This window comes from Protomyctophum bolini, assembly GCF_963924005.1.
Source record: "Protomyctophum bolini genome assembly, chromosome: 9".
NCBI lineage: Eukaryota > Metazoa > Chordata > Actinopteri > Myctophiformes > Myctophidae > Protomyctophum > Protomyctophum bolini.
This window is the reverse complement of record NC_137870.1, coordinates 40679930-40696957: the sequence shown is the minus strand read 5'-3', so window position 1 is coordinate 40696957 and position 17028 is coordinate 40679930. Positions and strand designations below refer to the sequence as shown.

The following is a 17028-nucleotide window of genomic DNA, read 5'->3' as shown; positions in this document are numbered from 1 at the left end:
ACTGGCCCACCGCATAGTTTGGACATTGGCCCGTGTATCCTTGACGAGAGGGGCAAGAGACAGGGTGCATGCATACTGTCACCACCAAGAACCATGCAGGCCCACAAGCTCAAGGGAATCTTTTGTTTGGGGACAGGAGGGGCGTGCTGGCATTTTTGTCCACGTGTGTTTGAGTGAGAGGGTCAGCGACAAGGGGGTGGGATATAGAGAGAGAGAGACGCCCGGAGGAGAGGCTATGAGTATGAGAAAGAATGAAACAGAGAAATACGTTACGTGGAAATGAAAACGGATACAGCAGCAGATTGAAATGAGATACAAAAGTACATAGAACATACTCACGCACGCACTCAAATAAACGCAGGTTGAAAAGAGCGGTGAGACAAATATACAAGAATAAGAAATAGGAAAGCACGAAAACAAACGAGGCATGTAAAGAAGAATATAAGAGGGCAAAGAGTGGTGGGCTGTGGGTTGCTGTATATTTTGGTGTGGACCAAGGGCCCAAATGTAAACACGGCTGTGTGCCAAAAATGATCTTACTGGACTTTGCTGAGTGCTATTCCAGCTAAAAATAAAAACTGATTATTTAATTATAGTATATGATCAGGATATTTGTTATTCTTACGAACAAAAGTGTGATCAACTAATTGTTTTCTCTTCTTTTCTTTGTCATGAAATTGAAATTGAAGAAGGTGTACCAAAACAGAACGTCTTGCAGTGAGAAGGACAAATATTTGGAGGCCTGCATGCATGTGTGTCCTCCATTTTGTGCAAAGGGTTTTGATCAGCATTCCACCTAGTCCTTGTCTTCCACTCTGTCCCTTCATACAGCCCTCCCCCTGGCCTTTTGAATCCATGCAGATGGCCTTGTGCTCCTACTAGCCTCCTATTGGGTTCGGCCTGCTGCTCGCCTGTAGGACTCCCGGCCTTCCCGCTGCTCTCTCGTCTCACGCAGCAGCCAGTTGTGTTTGTGTTACTATCCAGGAAGGGTAACACCCCCCCACCCCACCCCCACGGTCCCTGACATAAAACGGACTTGAGTAAAGAGTAAAGAATGAACGGAACCAAAACAAAAGCTGGCTTTGGACCATAACAAAGTCCACCCCCCCCAACCCACCGGGCCAGCCACTAAACGCGTTCGAACAAGTCCGCTTGGCAGATGCAATATGCCTTGAGCCAATAAAAACATCATTCTGCACGAGTAATAGCTCAAATCAAATCGGAGTCTATTTCAAAACCCCGGCACCTTGGCCAAAAGGGTCCGAACAAAAACATGTCAGTGGCACATTACCGAAAAGTCCTGCATCATGGTTTCTTCATTACGCAATCCGTTCACTTCATTATATTCCCATCAGAAAACATTTGATTCTCATTATTTTGATGCTTTACTGTCTTTGTTTTTACATGGGCTTTTCCTTAATTTTTTTTTAAATATTAGCTTTTTGCCTTTTTTCGACTAGTGGTAGTGGAGAGTGACAGGGAGTGACACGCAGCAAAGGTCATCAGGCTCGGGAATCAAACCTGTGACACGCTGTCAGGCTGCAGTATGGTTGGACCTTAACCTCTAGGCCATATGGGCCTTTCTTCTTGTTGCTTTATCAGAAATAATAAAATAAATAAAAATCTCATTACATTAACTAGAAAAAGTGGCACAGGTGGTGGTGCTATAATAGGCCAATGTGAAAAGTGGGACATTTCTTCTTACGCCTTGGATGGCAATTGCCTGCTAACTAGACTTGCACCTCCCACTGGGTTTTTCTTAGTCCCCTTTTTTGTATACATATATATATATATATATAATTTTTAAAGCTGGATTAATGCTCTTTAATCAAATCTCGTAATCTCGTGATTAGCATATATGGATCAAATAGCTATCCACGAGATATCTTGAGGTTGGCATAATGTGTTGAGTAGATTTCGATGTCAATATCTTTGTACTTTTACTAAGTAAATTTTGAATTCCGAGTATTTCTACACTGCAGTATTGATACTTTTACTTTTAAGTACAAAATGCAATTACTTTTCCCACCTCTGTCAGTGATAGCAGTGATAATCAAGTTTGCAGTGAAAAGGCCAGCGCCTGCCATCTTTCAAAACTGCAGCTGGCTGAATTATATATACAATATGTTGGCTTCCTTTTCAAGAGCCAATTATTTCCAATAAGGGATTTTCTGTGTAGAACATGTCTTGTAATGGGGCTGCTCTGATATCAAGAGGAAGCTAATCGCTGTCTGGTTTCGCAGTAATTGGTTCCACAGAGCTCACTTTGGCATTTGAAGAACAACGCTTTATACCGGAAAATGGTCCTCAGGGAAGGAAGGATGCAACAATCAAAATGTTCAAACAGGAGGGAAAGAAGGGAAGTAAATGGAGATAAAACGCATCAACAATCAAACAAATAAAGGGATGTTAAAAGAGAATAAAACAAAGAAAGAAGGAATAAAGGATAGGGAGGGGGAAGAGAAGAGAAGGAATTCTCACGGGGGCTGCCTCCAGTAGGCTAACCCCAGTGATAGAACATCAGAATAAGTCAGTGGGGGGAATAGTGTCTTGAGACAACTTGTTGTGATTCCACACTGTAATTCAATGTAATTGAATTAGACCACATGCAATCTATAGTGCAGTGGTTCTCAAAGTAGAGCCCAGGGACCCCGCAGCAAAATGAGTTAATAATAGCATCAATATAAATGTAACCACCTTAAAGCTGCTATATAAGCAATAATATGTCAAAATTATAATTACCATTTATTTTTATTTTTTGTATAATTCAGACAGCCATCAATGGGTAGAATGCTCCCAAAAAAATGTAGTCTTTAGATTGCGGCCCCTAGATTTGTCACAGAGACTAAAAAAATGTAGTCATTTCTTTTAGTCATTTTTTGGGACATATTATTGCTTATGGCAGCTTTAACCCTATTTTATACTAAGATATTTGAAAATAGCCTTTTGTTTTTCCTTCTTTTTCTGTGGAATAATAATAATAATAATAATAATAGGTAAATGGTGCATTTATATAGTGCCTTTATCCAAGGCGCTTTACATAGATTGTGCATTACATTCACCCATTCACACACCGATGGCAGCGGAAACCATTAAGGCACCAACCAGCACATCAGGAGCAATTCAGTGTCTTGCTCAAGGACACTTTGACACTAACTCTGGGGGAGCCCGGGTTCGAACTGGCAACCTTGCGTTTACCATCCACCGCGGTATTATAATAATAATAAACATTTCAGGTGGGTGGTCCGTGGCCAAATACATTTCAATCTGAGGGTCCTTGACGTGAATTGTTTTGAGAAACACTGGTTTAGTGAATGGGGAATGGATCTCTCACCTGTTTGCTGTGTTTATGTGCAGGACAGACTGTTTGTGGGATAAGTGGGAAGTGTTTGATCACCTGTTTATTCTTAGGAACTAGAGGGATCTGGAGCAGCCTTTCTGCAGTCTGGTGTATGAAGTGAGGGTCCAGTACTCTGATGTTTTTGGTTTCACCGAGCCAGATCATGGGAGGGGGCCTCCAGAAACCTTTCCTCACCTGGCGCGCACGCACGCACGCACGCAAGCACACACACACACACACACACACACACACACACACACACACACACACACACACACACACACACACACACACACACACACACACACACACACACACACACACACACACACACACAGAGAGAGATAGGAGACAGGGGAAAAAAGAGGTGAGAAAGCGGGTGAAAATGTGTGTGAGAGACTTTTTGGTCAGAGCAATTAAGGAATTCATCAGGGCAAATTTAGATGCTATTGAGCCTCTTGTTTACTCCCGGTTCTCTTGGAGAACTGAAAGTCAGTGTTATGTATGTGCAAATTAGAGGGTAATGACCCTGCAACTATCAGCACAAAAAGGCCAGAGGGGCCCGGCCGAGCTGCAGAGTGGGTGACTTTGGATGTGGAAACTACATTTAAGAGCCGAAGAGCTTTGACGTCAGTGAAGTTAAACCCTTTAAGAATTTGTCCCTGTTATGGATGGCTGACAAGTACCAGAGCGCAATGGTGGCTGCGTGCGTGCGTGCGTGCGTGCGTGTGTGCGTGCGTGCGTGCGTGCGTGCGAGAGATTGAGAATTAAATAAATAAATGTATAAATGTATAAATGAAAAGAAGCTCAAAAGAGTATGCATATTATGTTGACTATACGGATAATGCATGAGAAGTAGAGTGTGCATGCACTCTCACACATATGTAGTACCCTCTTCTCATCGTAGAGGATCTCTTTGAGCCAGCGTAGGTCTTGCTGTTTGAAAGGCACCAGGACCATGAGCGTGCTGGGGTGATTGTGGAGGGAAGGGTTGTAGGACGCCGACTCAGGGTAGAACATCCTCATGGTGGTCTTGTTGCCCACATCTTCCTCGTAGCCCCTCACCGGGGCATCGTTCAACCTGACATATGGATAGGAGAGACTTTTCACACCTATTTGCTACAGTGACATGTTGGGCAAAGGTTTGTTATATGGCAATTTCCAGGCCCGCCATGCAGGCCCGGGTTGCCAACCCTGTGTCAGTCGTTATGGTGCAGCCATCAGGACACGAGGAGGCTGCGGGGGACAACCACTCGCTTTGAATGTTAACAACCGATAACAACCAGTAGGTTAATTATCAAGATATCAAGACCAGTATAATGTATATTATGCTCTACTGGAGCCTACTGGCTCTGGAACATGGAATATGGAAGTGAAATGACTGCCGGTGTAGCGAAAACATCATGAAATTGACTTACGTGGCTCCATGTAGAGCCTACTGGCTCCATTGCATTGTCTTGATAAGTAACCTACTGCATTGATATCAGTTGATTTTCATACAAATCCGCTAGGGAAAACCGTTTGTACGACAGAATTTGTAGCATTTAAAGCATGACGCAAGCTTCCTCGTATCCTGACGGGCCACACCCCATGACTGACACAGCCCTGAGTTGGCAACCTGGCCTGGCAGGGATGTTCAACGGAGCACACATTTTCAATTGTAGTTTACTTCTGTAATTTACTTCTGTAATTTAATCTGATTTTAAAAGAAATGCAGTACAATGAAAAGAAGTGTTTTCTAAATTCTCACACAGACACGCACACGCACGCACGCGCGCGCACACACACACACACACACACACACACACACACACACACACACACACGCACCCACGCACGCACGCACGCACGCACGCACGCACGCACGCACGCACGCACACGCACGCACACACACACACACACACACACACACACACACACACACACACACAGTCACACACACACACACACACACACACACACACACACACACACACACACACACACACACACACACACACACACACACACACACACACACACAGTTTAGGCACATTGTGACCAGGCCAAACTACAGGCTGTTTGAAAAGAGGCTTAGAAAAGCTCCAAATGCATGTGTTCATTCAAAGGCTATAAATCTGATTTGCAGTGCTTTTGTCCCAGGGAAGAAAATACTAAATCCCCCGCTGCTCATTTATATTTAAAAATAAAAGTCTAACTTGGCCTAACGGTATAACTGGGACGAAGGCTTTGCATCAGGGTCAGGTTGTCATGAGGCAGCCTAATAATGCTTTCCTTTGCTTACATTGAATGTAGTTGATTGCCTTTGCATGGCAAGGCACTCTTAACACACCTGTTGGGCAGATGACTGATCTTTTTTTATTCATACTTCCTCAGAAATGTCTTCCAACAACACACACACACAGTATGTTGTTGGAATACATCTATAGCTGACAGTATCCTGGCAGTAGTTGTATTGCAGCTAGCATTAAAATCAGTATCACACATATACAACATTCTGTAAACAGCCTTAGATGTAAAAAAATAAAAAAAGAAAGAAAAAGGCCCTATAACTAACACATCATATTAGATTGCAGGCTCACAAATCCAAAATTATGGTTGATTAATAAGAATTACTACAATAAACTACAATATCAAATATTGAGTCAAAAAAGCAGATTGTTAATCTTCACAAAAGAGCAATGAAGTTAAAAGAGTTATTAAGTCATTGTAGGTGAACGTTTTGTTTTTTTCTGAAGACAGAGAGGTAGGCCTACAATGGTAGCTGATTGTATTTTAGGCAGGTATAAGTTTAACCATTCAGAGGGAAATATTTGGGCAGTAATTCTAGTGTTTTATTTGTCTGTTTAAGTCACCCCAAAAATATTACATTCAGACAGAATATTACTCGGGCGCTAAAGTGACACCATTTTGACATCAACAAGGTTGATTTTTCAGAGCTTCCACACCACAAATAAATGACAGCATCAAAAGTAGTAGCATTTTGATTCATGATCAGAGACACTGATCTATTCTCTGACTTTGCCATTATTTACAAATGCATCCAATTAAAACAAGAAATAAAAATAAATAGCATTTTCATATAGCATTAAGCCCTTAATGCTCATAATTCATACCCCCCCAGGTTTGCCCCAGTTAGAAGATTGTACAGTTTTCTATTTTATATCACCACAAAGCTCAAATCCAAGGGATTAAGGCAAGGTGATGAGTCATTGTGGCAGCTGTTCAAAGGACATGTTCTGAGGAGTGGATTACAGCACATTGTACAAATTCTAAAGAGAGGTTAAAATGACTATGCCGTTTAGAATTTGCTATCACTTTGGCAAACACAATGAAAGGAATTGAGTGTTGAAATTAAACTAGTTCTCCATCTTACCGGATGACCATGTCGTACTTGTTGATTACACTCCCCAAGGAGCTGTTTTTAATGGCAAAGCCGTTGCCTATGACTACACAGGTTCTGCAGTCAAGGCTGTGAAGAAAGAAACGCACGCACGCACGCACGCACGCACGCACACACACACACACACACACACACACACACACACACACACACACACACACACACACACACACACACACACACACACACACACACACACACACACACACACACACACACACACACACACACACTTTAACCATGTATTTATGTCCACACAAAGGAGATGCATTCAAGGACACAAAGATTATAGGTGTCAATAAAATTGACCCTTGCGCAAAACACATCCTCGGCTACCGTATGCTTTTATTATCTGGAAAGTAAACCAGACAAAGCACAAAGGCTGGGAGAACGAGCCCACACCCCTTCCCTCTCATTCATATCTGCTAACACAGGAAGCCTGTTTGAACCTTCCCTAAAATACCCTGGCCAACGCTCCACATGTCCTGAACCTTCCCTAAAACACCCTGGCCAACGCTCCACATGTCCTACTTGAACCTTCCCTAAAACACCCTGGCCAACTCTCCACATGTCCTACACGTTACATAAAACACCCTGGCCAACGCTCCACATGTCCTACACGTTACCTTCCCTAAAACACCCTGGCCAACGCTCAACATGTCCTACACGTTTCTGTTTGAACCTTCCCTAAAACACCCTGGCCAACGCTGCACATGTCCTACACGTTTCTATTTGAACCTTCCCTAAAACACCCTGGCCAACGCTGCACATGTCCTACACGTTTCTTCCTCCTGGCTCCAAAACTGTGGAATAACACCCCCCCCCCCCCCCCCCCCCTTTGCAGTCAGAACTCCAGACTCCCTATTTTCCACTGCAGTCTGAAAACGTACGTTTTCAGACTCCCTGCCCTTTCCTTAATGTATCCTGTCTTGTCACATTTTTGATAGATGGTGTGTGCAGATCTATGCTGGTTAATGAATTGTTCACATTTGGTTATTTAGATTTGTTTTTGCTGGACCACACATGCTGTTAATGTCATTTAGAAGCATGTTTAGACAGATGCAAGTGTTTATCCTGTCCTTTGTTGATAGGGTTCATGTCATTTAGTCTGATTCACATGTTTAAGTAGCTCTGGATAAGAGCATCTTCTGCCAGGTCTATTGGGTGCCCTGTTGAGACAGACCGGCTCACACAATTTTCGACTGCTTCCTCTTAAAAGCATATCTCTATATATCGGAAGCACTGAAATTGCCTACTCCCTAATGTACATCTACGTCATTTGTTGAAGCCTCATCTACAGTAGCTTGCTTGGTCAATTACCCTTCCAGTTTAATAGCGGATGACAGCTTCCTGTTTGTGGCTTTTACAAGGCGTATAGTCACAAATTCTCTGTAGCGTAGTCTAAGAGTGGTCTAGCGTGAACGACTTCATTCACTTGATACTTTTCTTTGATCTTATCACCCTCTATAAATCATATAACACAAAAGCTTATTCAGATGTCCAGTCCACTAAAGATTCAATCCGTTATTTACTCCCAGTGCTATGACACGGGTTCCAGGGACCCTCAGGGCATGTATTAATATATTGGTACCTGTTTAATGACTTGATTTGTGATAAAGCAATTTTCCTGCTGGCATTAATACACTACTACTACTACTACTACGTCAGAGGGAACTGACGACAGCAGGATTTCCTTCAAAGCTCACTTATATTTCCAGTGCATCAACAGAAACACTTGCCCTGCCTTTGTTAATGGAAGTACAACATAGACAGCCACACAAAAACTAGCATGTTACACATCAAGTGTGCATTGAGTAGCTTGATGCACAACAATTATGTAGTCACACCTAGCTCAGACTGTAATTAGTCCACCCATTCTAACGTCCTAACATCTTATTTACATGTAGCTATAAGCTGCATGGTAAGCAGGGTACATACGTAGCTACTGTACAGTTGACGCACCGGGAATACAAGTGAAGTTTGATAACCCTGCTGTCATTCGGCATCAAAGTGGCCTTAATTGGCAAGGAGCAACAGACTGGCTAGCAGCACGTCTGCCAGCCCCGGCAGTCTGGGGATCAGCAGCGCTAGAGTGCAGCAGTTTCGGCAATAAGACGGTTTTGGTCATGTACCAATTTGGCTATAGTGTACACATACTTACTTTTCGATGTTGGCAGGCATTTTGGAATTGGCAATAATAGCTAGGACCTTCAGTAGCAGCAGTTCTGGGGGGGAAAGCAAGAAAAAAAATATCCGTTTTAGAAAGCTGCGACTGTTTTGGAAACTTTTACACCTATTGATGCTCCAACAATGAGTAATGGCATTGCCTTATAAAGCTTCAATAAAACCAAACAAATAAATGTGCTAGCAATCAGAAAAAGTCTAAAAATCACAATATTAAAAAGAACACAATACATGGCCTTGTAGTTTGTCCTGTGTTCATAATGTTTCATGTTAAACCTCACATGTCCCTAATTGTACATCCCGTTGAAGTGCTAAAATGACCACTCTGGGTTTAAGAGAAAAGCACAGGACTAGAGCATAATAACCAATTATTACTGTACTTCACCTCTCAAGCAGTCTTAAACTTTCTTACGTTCGGGAAAGATGGCCAATGGTCCCTAGATTGCCTGATTAGATTACATTTTGGGGTTAACTGTTAACACTTTAACTGCTACAGGTTCTAGCGGACCATGGCTTTCTGGTGCTGAAGGCTTAACATGGGCTTTTTGAACTTTTTGGGGGGCCCACAGCGAGGGGCCTCTTATAGCGAGAATCACAATCGCATAAATAAAAAGAAAGCCCAACTTGTCCACTTCAATTTTAAAAAAAAATTATGATTCTACCATCTTCCATTCTGGAGATATTGACCTTTTTCTAACACCTGCTTTTGCCTGCACGCTGCTTGTGAAAAAAAACAACAGAGATATGGAGGCCTGAAGTTGACAGACATTTCAGTTCAGTTTTTTTAGTTCAAAAGACCGATATAAAATTGAGCACAAATAATATCCTATACAAACCATATACCGAATGAAAGCCCTGAATGTCTACTTTTAGGAGGAAAACAGTACACATTGTACACATATACAGTTTGTCACTAATTGGCTATTGAATGCAGCTTGCGCCCACCAGAGAACTTTAGAGAAGGCATGGACCCGAAGAACTATTATTCACAAAATAAGGCCTATAGCGACATGTACATACTATATACCGTATGAAACAGTAGACTCTCTGCTTTCATAAGAAAAATACCACCCAGAAAAATCACACCCCTGTGAAGTGAGCAGTGCAATTGCACTGCTCACTTCACAGGGGTGTGATTTTTATTATTATTACAGTATTAGTATTTTTCTTATGAAAGCAGAGAGTCTACTGTTTCATACGGTATATAGTATGTACATGTCGCTATAGGCCTTATTTTGTGAATAATAGTTATTCAGGCCCATGCCATCTCTAAAGTTCTCTGAAAAAGATAATTTTAGAGAAAGCATGGACCTAACAACTAAATATTCACAAAATAAGGCCTATAGCGACATGTACATACTATATACCGTATGAAACAGAATACTCTCTGCTTTCATAAGAAAAATACTAATACTGTAATAATAATAGAAATCACACCCCAGTGAAGTGAGCAGTGCAATGTTGCACTGCTCACTTCACAACATTGCACTGCTCACTTCACAGGGGTGTGATTTTTATTATTACGAGTGAGACGCGCAAACGCGGAAAGCGAACGCAGATCGTAAATTGCAATAACAATTAGAATAAATTACAGACATGATCTGCAGGGTGTCATAGTTAGTGCTTGGACCACGCCAGCTCCATATATGGTCACAAAAGACGCCATCACACTCATGTCACCATGACTCAGCCATAACCATATAAGGAGTCCCCAAAGCAGGACCACGCCATCACACTCATGTCACCATGACTCACAAATCACTCAGCTCCATATATGGGCACAAAAGGGCCAGGTCCACATATACAGTAAGCGGGACAGACAGACACACACACACACACACACACAGACAGACAGACAGACAGACAGACAGACGTGATCTGCTAGGTCTCATAGTAAGTGCTCATTGCATTCGCAATTACAGTATTAGTTTTTTTCTTATGAAAGCAGAGAGTCTTGATGCACATATCTGATCATAAAACGGACTTGGAAACTTTCTTCTGCCTGCATCGTGGTCAGTCTCTCTCCTAAGTTGTTAGAAAATATAAATCAGCCTCAATCGTAGCCCCATATGTGCCCTCTCCCTACGCTCATTGAACTCATTCTGTGATTCGAGCTACAATCGCAGTAACGGGGGGGGGGGGGGGGGGGGGGGCAACTAGGCTTTGAGGAAATGATCTTGCATAATCAACATTATTGTCGATTGTCGTGTGCCGCTCCAAACATGTCCAGACATACCACTAACCTCATCGATCCAGTCTCGCGTAGCTATAAGGTGAGACGCGAGACTGGATCGGATTGTGTCTGGACATGTTTGGAGAGAAAAACAACCAACGAGAAAGGGGAATGGATGGTAGGATGCGGCAGCAGCAGAAGCAGCACGTCAACGTATTTGGAAGAAATGTTGCTGATAGACAGATAATAATCGATCCGATTTTGTCCTGCCGTTCATTTTATCACATTAGGTGCAGGGCAGGCTGCTCGACGGTGAGTTTATAATAGCCTGTTGTAACGAGAAAGGGGGATGGATTGGATGGTTGGATGCGAGCAGCGCAGCAGCAGCAGCAGTACGGCTTGCGATCAGCGACCAACGTATCATGGCGGGCCCTCGATAATGATGTGCAATCTGTCCATGACTAACTCCACATGTGTCTGGCAAACGTTACGTTATGAAATCAAATGCCGATCGTTGCAGGTTTATATACGGGCAGAGAGCAAATCGCGTTGTATCTTGTTCCGAGAATGAGAGTGCAAGCCTTGCAGTTGAAAGCAGTGGGGACTCGGGAGTGGGGGGGGAACTGCCAATGCGATCCAAGAGGAAGAGACCCCCCCCCCCACCATTCTCCCTCGGGAGAAACCATGTAGAAACAGGAGGGGAGGGGGAATCGAGTGTATTCACACACACAAGAGCATGGACCCATCCATTTTAGATCCCCTGACATCTGCGTTGGTCTATGCCGGACGGCCGTCTCCATTACGTCGTACGTCCTCGCATAGACCAACCAATAGGCGGTGCCAGACGCTTCTCAGACCAACACCTCTTTTCAGCAGGGGGGGGTTTTAACTCTTTTTAGAGCCGATCGGTGTTACATTATGAGTTGTCCGGGCGCAAATATAGTTGAACTATAGTAATCAATAAAAAAACGTTTTTTGGACCATAAAACGTATAAAAACGTTATGCGCATCTTAGGGGTGGCTATAATAAAACGTTTAAAAACGCTTTCAGCATTCTAAGTGTTAAAGGTCACAAAAAAGGTTCAAAGGGTGTTTTAACCATATGGAAATGGTGTGGCTCCAATGTGGGATCTTGACTTCACATGACCTCACTGTGACATGAGTCTATATCTATGACGTCAGTCGATATGTCATAAACGACTGTGCCATAATCTATGACATACTTTTCTATGACGTATGACTCCAAATGTGGGCCAGCTGCCCTGATCATAGCCCCTTTGACTTCCATGGGAACCGCAAGGTTTCCAGTTGGATCGTGGGCTCCCCCAGAGTTAGTGTCGAAGTGTCCTTGAGCAAGACTCTGAACCCCTAATTGCTCACGATGTGCAGGTTGGTGTTTTGCTTGCATGCCTTGCCATTCGTGTGTGAATGGGTGAATGTAATGCACAATCTATTGTAATGCGCTTTGGATAAAAGCGCTATATAAATGCACCATTTACCATTATAGAATTACAGTTAATAGATATTTGTGTAAAATGTTGAGGCACGTCTGTGGCCTATGGGCAGTGTGCACAAAAAATAAGGTACATGTCCAGCTATTCGTATGATTAGCTCTGGACGCACACACGCACACACACACACGCATGCACGCACGCATGTACGTGCACGCACACACACACACAAGGAATGACAACAGCGCAAGGATTGTTTCCTCAGGTGGATGCATGGTCAGGCTAATGTTGATGGTTCCTGTTTCCCGTGCAGAGGCCGAGAACACAATGTTGTTGTCGAATGTGTGTGTCCCCAATGTAGAAGTGAAACCTCTCTCTACACACACACCCCTCGACTCATGCGGAGTCAAGGCAGAAGGGTGATTTTGTGGTGTACACGACACCACATTCCTTTCGGCCATAGAGAGAGAGAGAGAGAGAGAGAGAGAGAGAGTTGCGACACGTGTTTCTTTGATCTCGCCGCAAAGCTGGCTGCAATGGGCTGTAGTTCCAAACATTGGAACTTTCTCAAAGAGATAGAATGAGAACTTCCACATTCCATTCTTACACTGGGAGGCTATGCTAGTGACGTAACTCTCTTGTTCTCTCTCTCTCTCTCTCTCTCTCTCTCTATGCAGGGTCTGCTTTATCTTAAAACAACAAACGCATAAACAAAGAATAACATTGCGTTTCTGATAACGGTAGTGAATTACAGTTTTACGCTCATAACATGAGTTTGCCGCATATGATTCAACAACAAAAGTCTGTATTATTGATGAACCTTCATGCCTGAAGGTTTAGTGGTCTGTGGTATGATGGCCACCACTGTTAAGCCAAGCATAAAGACAATAGGATAAAGGATAAAGTTGAGTGGACCTACCACTGCCCTTAATGCCGTAGGGTAATGCCAGCTTTGACAGATGCTCTCGCCAGAAGAAATCCTCCAGCTTGAGGAAAAGCTTTGTCTGTCTGCTAATGCTGCATGGGACATGGAAGAAGAGGGAATGACTGCACAGTCCTGTACAAAGAATGTATCTGTGTGTGTCATATTAAAGTATGTGGCGGTCAGAGAAAAAAACCATATACGTTCATTTGAATGAGAAAATGGACACGGCGGACACCAGGCTGTGGCACCACTGCATCAAACACAGAACAATGGACAATACAATATGTGCTGCCAAATGCTGTATTTGTTCCGAGCAAAAATCTCCACTGAAGTGCATGCAGTACCATCCTAATTGTTAAACGCTTTAGTGTCTAATGATCAGGTGTGTGTGTGTGTGTGTGTGTGTGTGTGTGTGTGTGTGTGTGTGTGTGTGTGTGTGTGTGTGTGTGTGTGTGTGTGTGTGTGTGTGTGTGTGTGTGTGTGTGTGTGTGTGTGTGTGTGTGTGTACATGTGTGTAAACCTGTGTTCAGTTGGTATTATTTCCCAATACAGTATTATGTATTTGTCATTCAACAACAATTCCCCTAATTAAAATGGATGCTTTTCACTGCTAGAGAGCAGGGTAAAAATCTAACAATAATCATTCACAGACAGACCCTGTGGAGTGTTATGGGATGTAGCACTATAATAAAATGTATTTCTTGTGTGTTTGGTAGTTGGGCATTTAGCATGCCAGCTACCCTACTGTTTCACACTCCAGCTGTTTATGACCTACTCTTGTTTGACAGTGAGTCTGACTAATTTATAATAAGAGGAAAAAACTGTCACAAAACAGTTGTGTGTAGCGGTATAAATTAGCCCTTAGCCTCCTGCTCCAGCTAGCTCTCTGCAATTGATCAGGCTACATCTTTGTAAGGCCAGGTGGCCTGATTATTGTGAAGGCCTCCTGGTACTAATGAACTTGAGCATCTTTAAAAAAAAAAAGAACTGAATGTTAACCCTCTCTCTCGCTCGACAATTTGAAATCGAAAGGCTGTTCCAGAGCAGCACTTTAATGGAGATTGAATTAAAGAATTCTTTCCTTTCATTATAAAAGTGTGTGCTTTCTCGCAGAAATATGCTGACTTTTGCTTAATATGACTGGGCGAGTGCAGCCCTGAATTTCCAAGGAGCTAGGCTGGCACCTCGGATTCCAGTAAAAATGTTGGCATAGCATCATCCCCTTGACAATCCATCCCCTCCCTTCAGGTCTTAAAACACGCAGACATGCCATTACTCACTTAAAGTTGAGGCTCTCCCACTTTTTCTGAGTTAGCCAGCCACCGCACAGCGACTTGCTGCTATTCGGAGACTTACTGGTGCCTCCATAGCTGAAAGACAGGCACATGGAACACAGGGGTTCATGAAAGCTGGCACCTCTGCTGACTTCCTATAAGCACACTGTGCCAATAGCACTTAGAAAGTGCCAATATGGACATGTTTTAGGTGCCCAAATTGACCACCATTTTTAGCTACTCTGACCTCTGGGGTAATTGGAATGCAAGCTTCATGGTAGTGGGCTGTGTCAATATCTGGTGACTCAGCAGACTGACTGCGTTTACCATTATGTGTAGATGTCTAGCAGACAATTTCTATGTTAGACAGACAGACAGACACAGACACAGACAGACAGACACAGACAGACAGACAGACAGACAGACAGAATAAAATGACTGATATATTCACCTCTGAAGGATGGCGTGGGAGCAGTAATAGGTGACAAAGGAGACCAAGAACAGGGCGATGAGGAAGAGCCTAAGGCACCATGCTGAGGAGGAAACAGAAGAAAATGGTTGGATGTCATTTTTTTAATTTGATGTCTCTTCCCTATTTTGTGAATGGCACACTTTTGTAAAAAAAATTATTATAATGTTCTGCAAGCTCACGACAATGCATCACACGGTAAATGGTAAATGGTGCATTTATATAGCAGCCTTTTATCCAAGGCGCTTTACATAGATTGTGCATTGCAATCACCCATTCATACACCGATTGCGGCGGAAGACATGCAAGGTACCAACCAGCACATCGGGAGCAATTTGGGGTTCAGTGTCCCCATGGATCTTTGGACTACCTGCTCTATACCTCCTGAGGCACAGCCGCAGCCACAGCTACGGTGACTCGTTATGTGTGAGCTTGTAGATAATTATTATCTTGTACGGACGAGATATTATCTTGTACGTACAAGATAAAATATATTTTGAATGCATGGCCATTCAGGGGCTCCGTATTCAGGGAATCCGTACAAATGACATTTTTAGTTTATTTTTTTAGTTTAGTTTATTTCGCACAATAAAAACAGTACAAAAAGGTAACATCAAATAAAAGAAGTGTGTGCAGGTGAGAAAAGAAACCCAGGGAGGGCTTATATAACATTGGACAACACAACTTTAGTGTAGTAGTAGTAGTATAGTCACCTACTAGTTATAAATTGTCCGTTGATACTTTGATACTTTGACTACCAATATATATATATCTTTTAATATAATTTTTATCCCACAATTTTGTAAAACATTTTTCACCCCTGTGTCAATTATCTAATGTGATCCTGGGCTCTACACACCCTCCGCCAACCTGGGGAGAGCAACGGACTTGAACTCATGCTTCCTTCATGCCTGAGTGTCCAAGTTGCTCCTTTACACCTGACAGGGGGGAGTTTCCCTGGTTGGACGTAGGACGCGCGTGGAAGGAACACGTTATTCCAACCAGTTCCTTTCCCCTCCATCAGGCGCCTCGGCTGGCCAGGGGGAGGCAGTTTAGAGACCAGGATTACTGCAGTATACATCCTTACATCGTTTCCCCTTCTTGTGCCTTTAATACTATAAACAAATGACTACATATTTGTCCTGTGTCACTTCCTACTACTGTGCTGCCATGACAACTGAATTCCCCTCGCGGGATCAATAAAGGTTTATTTATTAATTTATCGATCCTGATGTCCGAGAACTCGTGCCAAACTAAAGAAAAGTGTTAACTGAGCTTGCCTTCCCGATCAGTGCAAATGTCAGGGTTTGTTTTTATGTTAAAACTAAATATGTTAATTAGAAAAGTAAGGACTGCTAGACAGCACAGTCCATGTTTTATTCCAGGTGAAGAAGGGAAAACATTCTAAGCAGGGACAGGCCCATCGATGGCGGGTGCCGGAAACCATATCCAAAACGGATTCAAATTCATCGATGGCGGATGGAAACCATATCCAAAACGGATTCAAATTCATCGATGGCGGGTGGAAACCATATCCAAAACGGATTCAAATTTAAAAATAGCAGATCTCCAATCTCAAAACCCGTCTCTTTTCACTGAGTTTATCTATCTGCTACTTTTGAGTGGTGCCTCCGCTCCATAACACAGCTATGTGTGTCTCTATGTATGTGTACCATGTGTCTGTCTGTCTGTCTGTCTCTGTGTCCGAGCACGGACAGCTGAAACACCTAAAGTGGCCAGTAGACTACAGCACAGAGTAAAGTGGCACAGACTCCACAGAGAACTCTTAATTATTAATTATTAGTCATT

General features: G+C 43.0%; 1 protein-coding gene across 2 annotated transcripts in view; it reads right to left on the bottom strand.

Annotated features, from left to right (window-relative positions):
* st3gal4 (ST3 beta-galactoside alpha-2,3-sialyltransferase 4) overlaps nucleotides 1–17028 on the bottom strand; it is a 42015-nt gene that overhangs the window by 8783 nt on the left and 16204 nt on the right. The window contains exons 3-9 of one of the 2 annotated variants that reach the window (XM_080771435.1): nucleotides 15202–15283; nucleotides 14757–14846; nucleotides 13471–13568; nucleotides 8905–8968; nucleotides 6717–6812; nucleotides 4232–4421; nucleotides 3398–3535 (exon numbers count right to left, since the gene is read on the bottom strand). In XM_080771435.1, coding sequence (XP_080627561.1) covers nucleotides 3398–3535; nucleotides 4232–4421; nucleotides 6717–6812; nucleotides 8905–8968; nucleotides 13471–13568; nucleotides 14757–14846; nucleotides 15202–15283 — 758 coding nt within the window. The remainder of the gene's footprint in view (nucleotides 1–3397; nucleotides 3536–4231; nucleotides 4422–6716; nucleotides 6813–8904; nucleotides 8969–13470; nucleotides 13569–14756; nucleotides 14847–15201; nucleotides 15284–17028) is intronic. The other variant, XM_080771436.1, reaches the window with a different exon arrangement.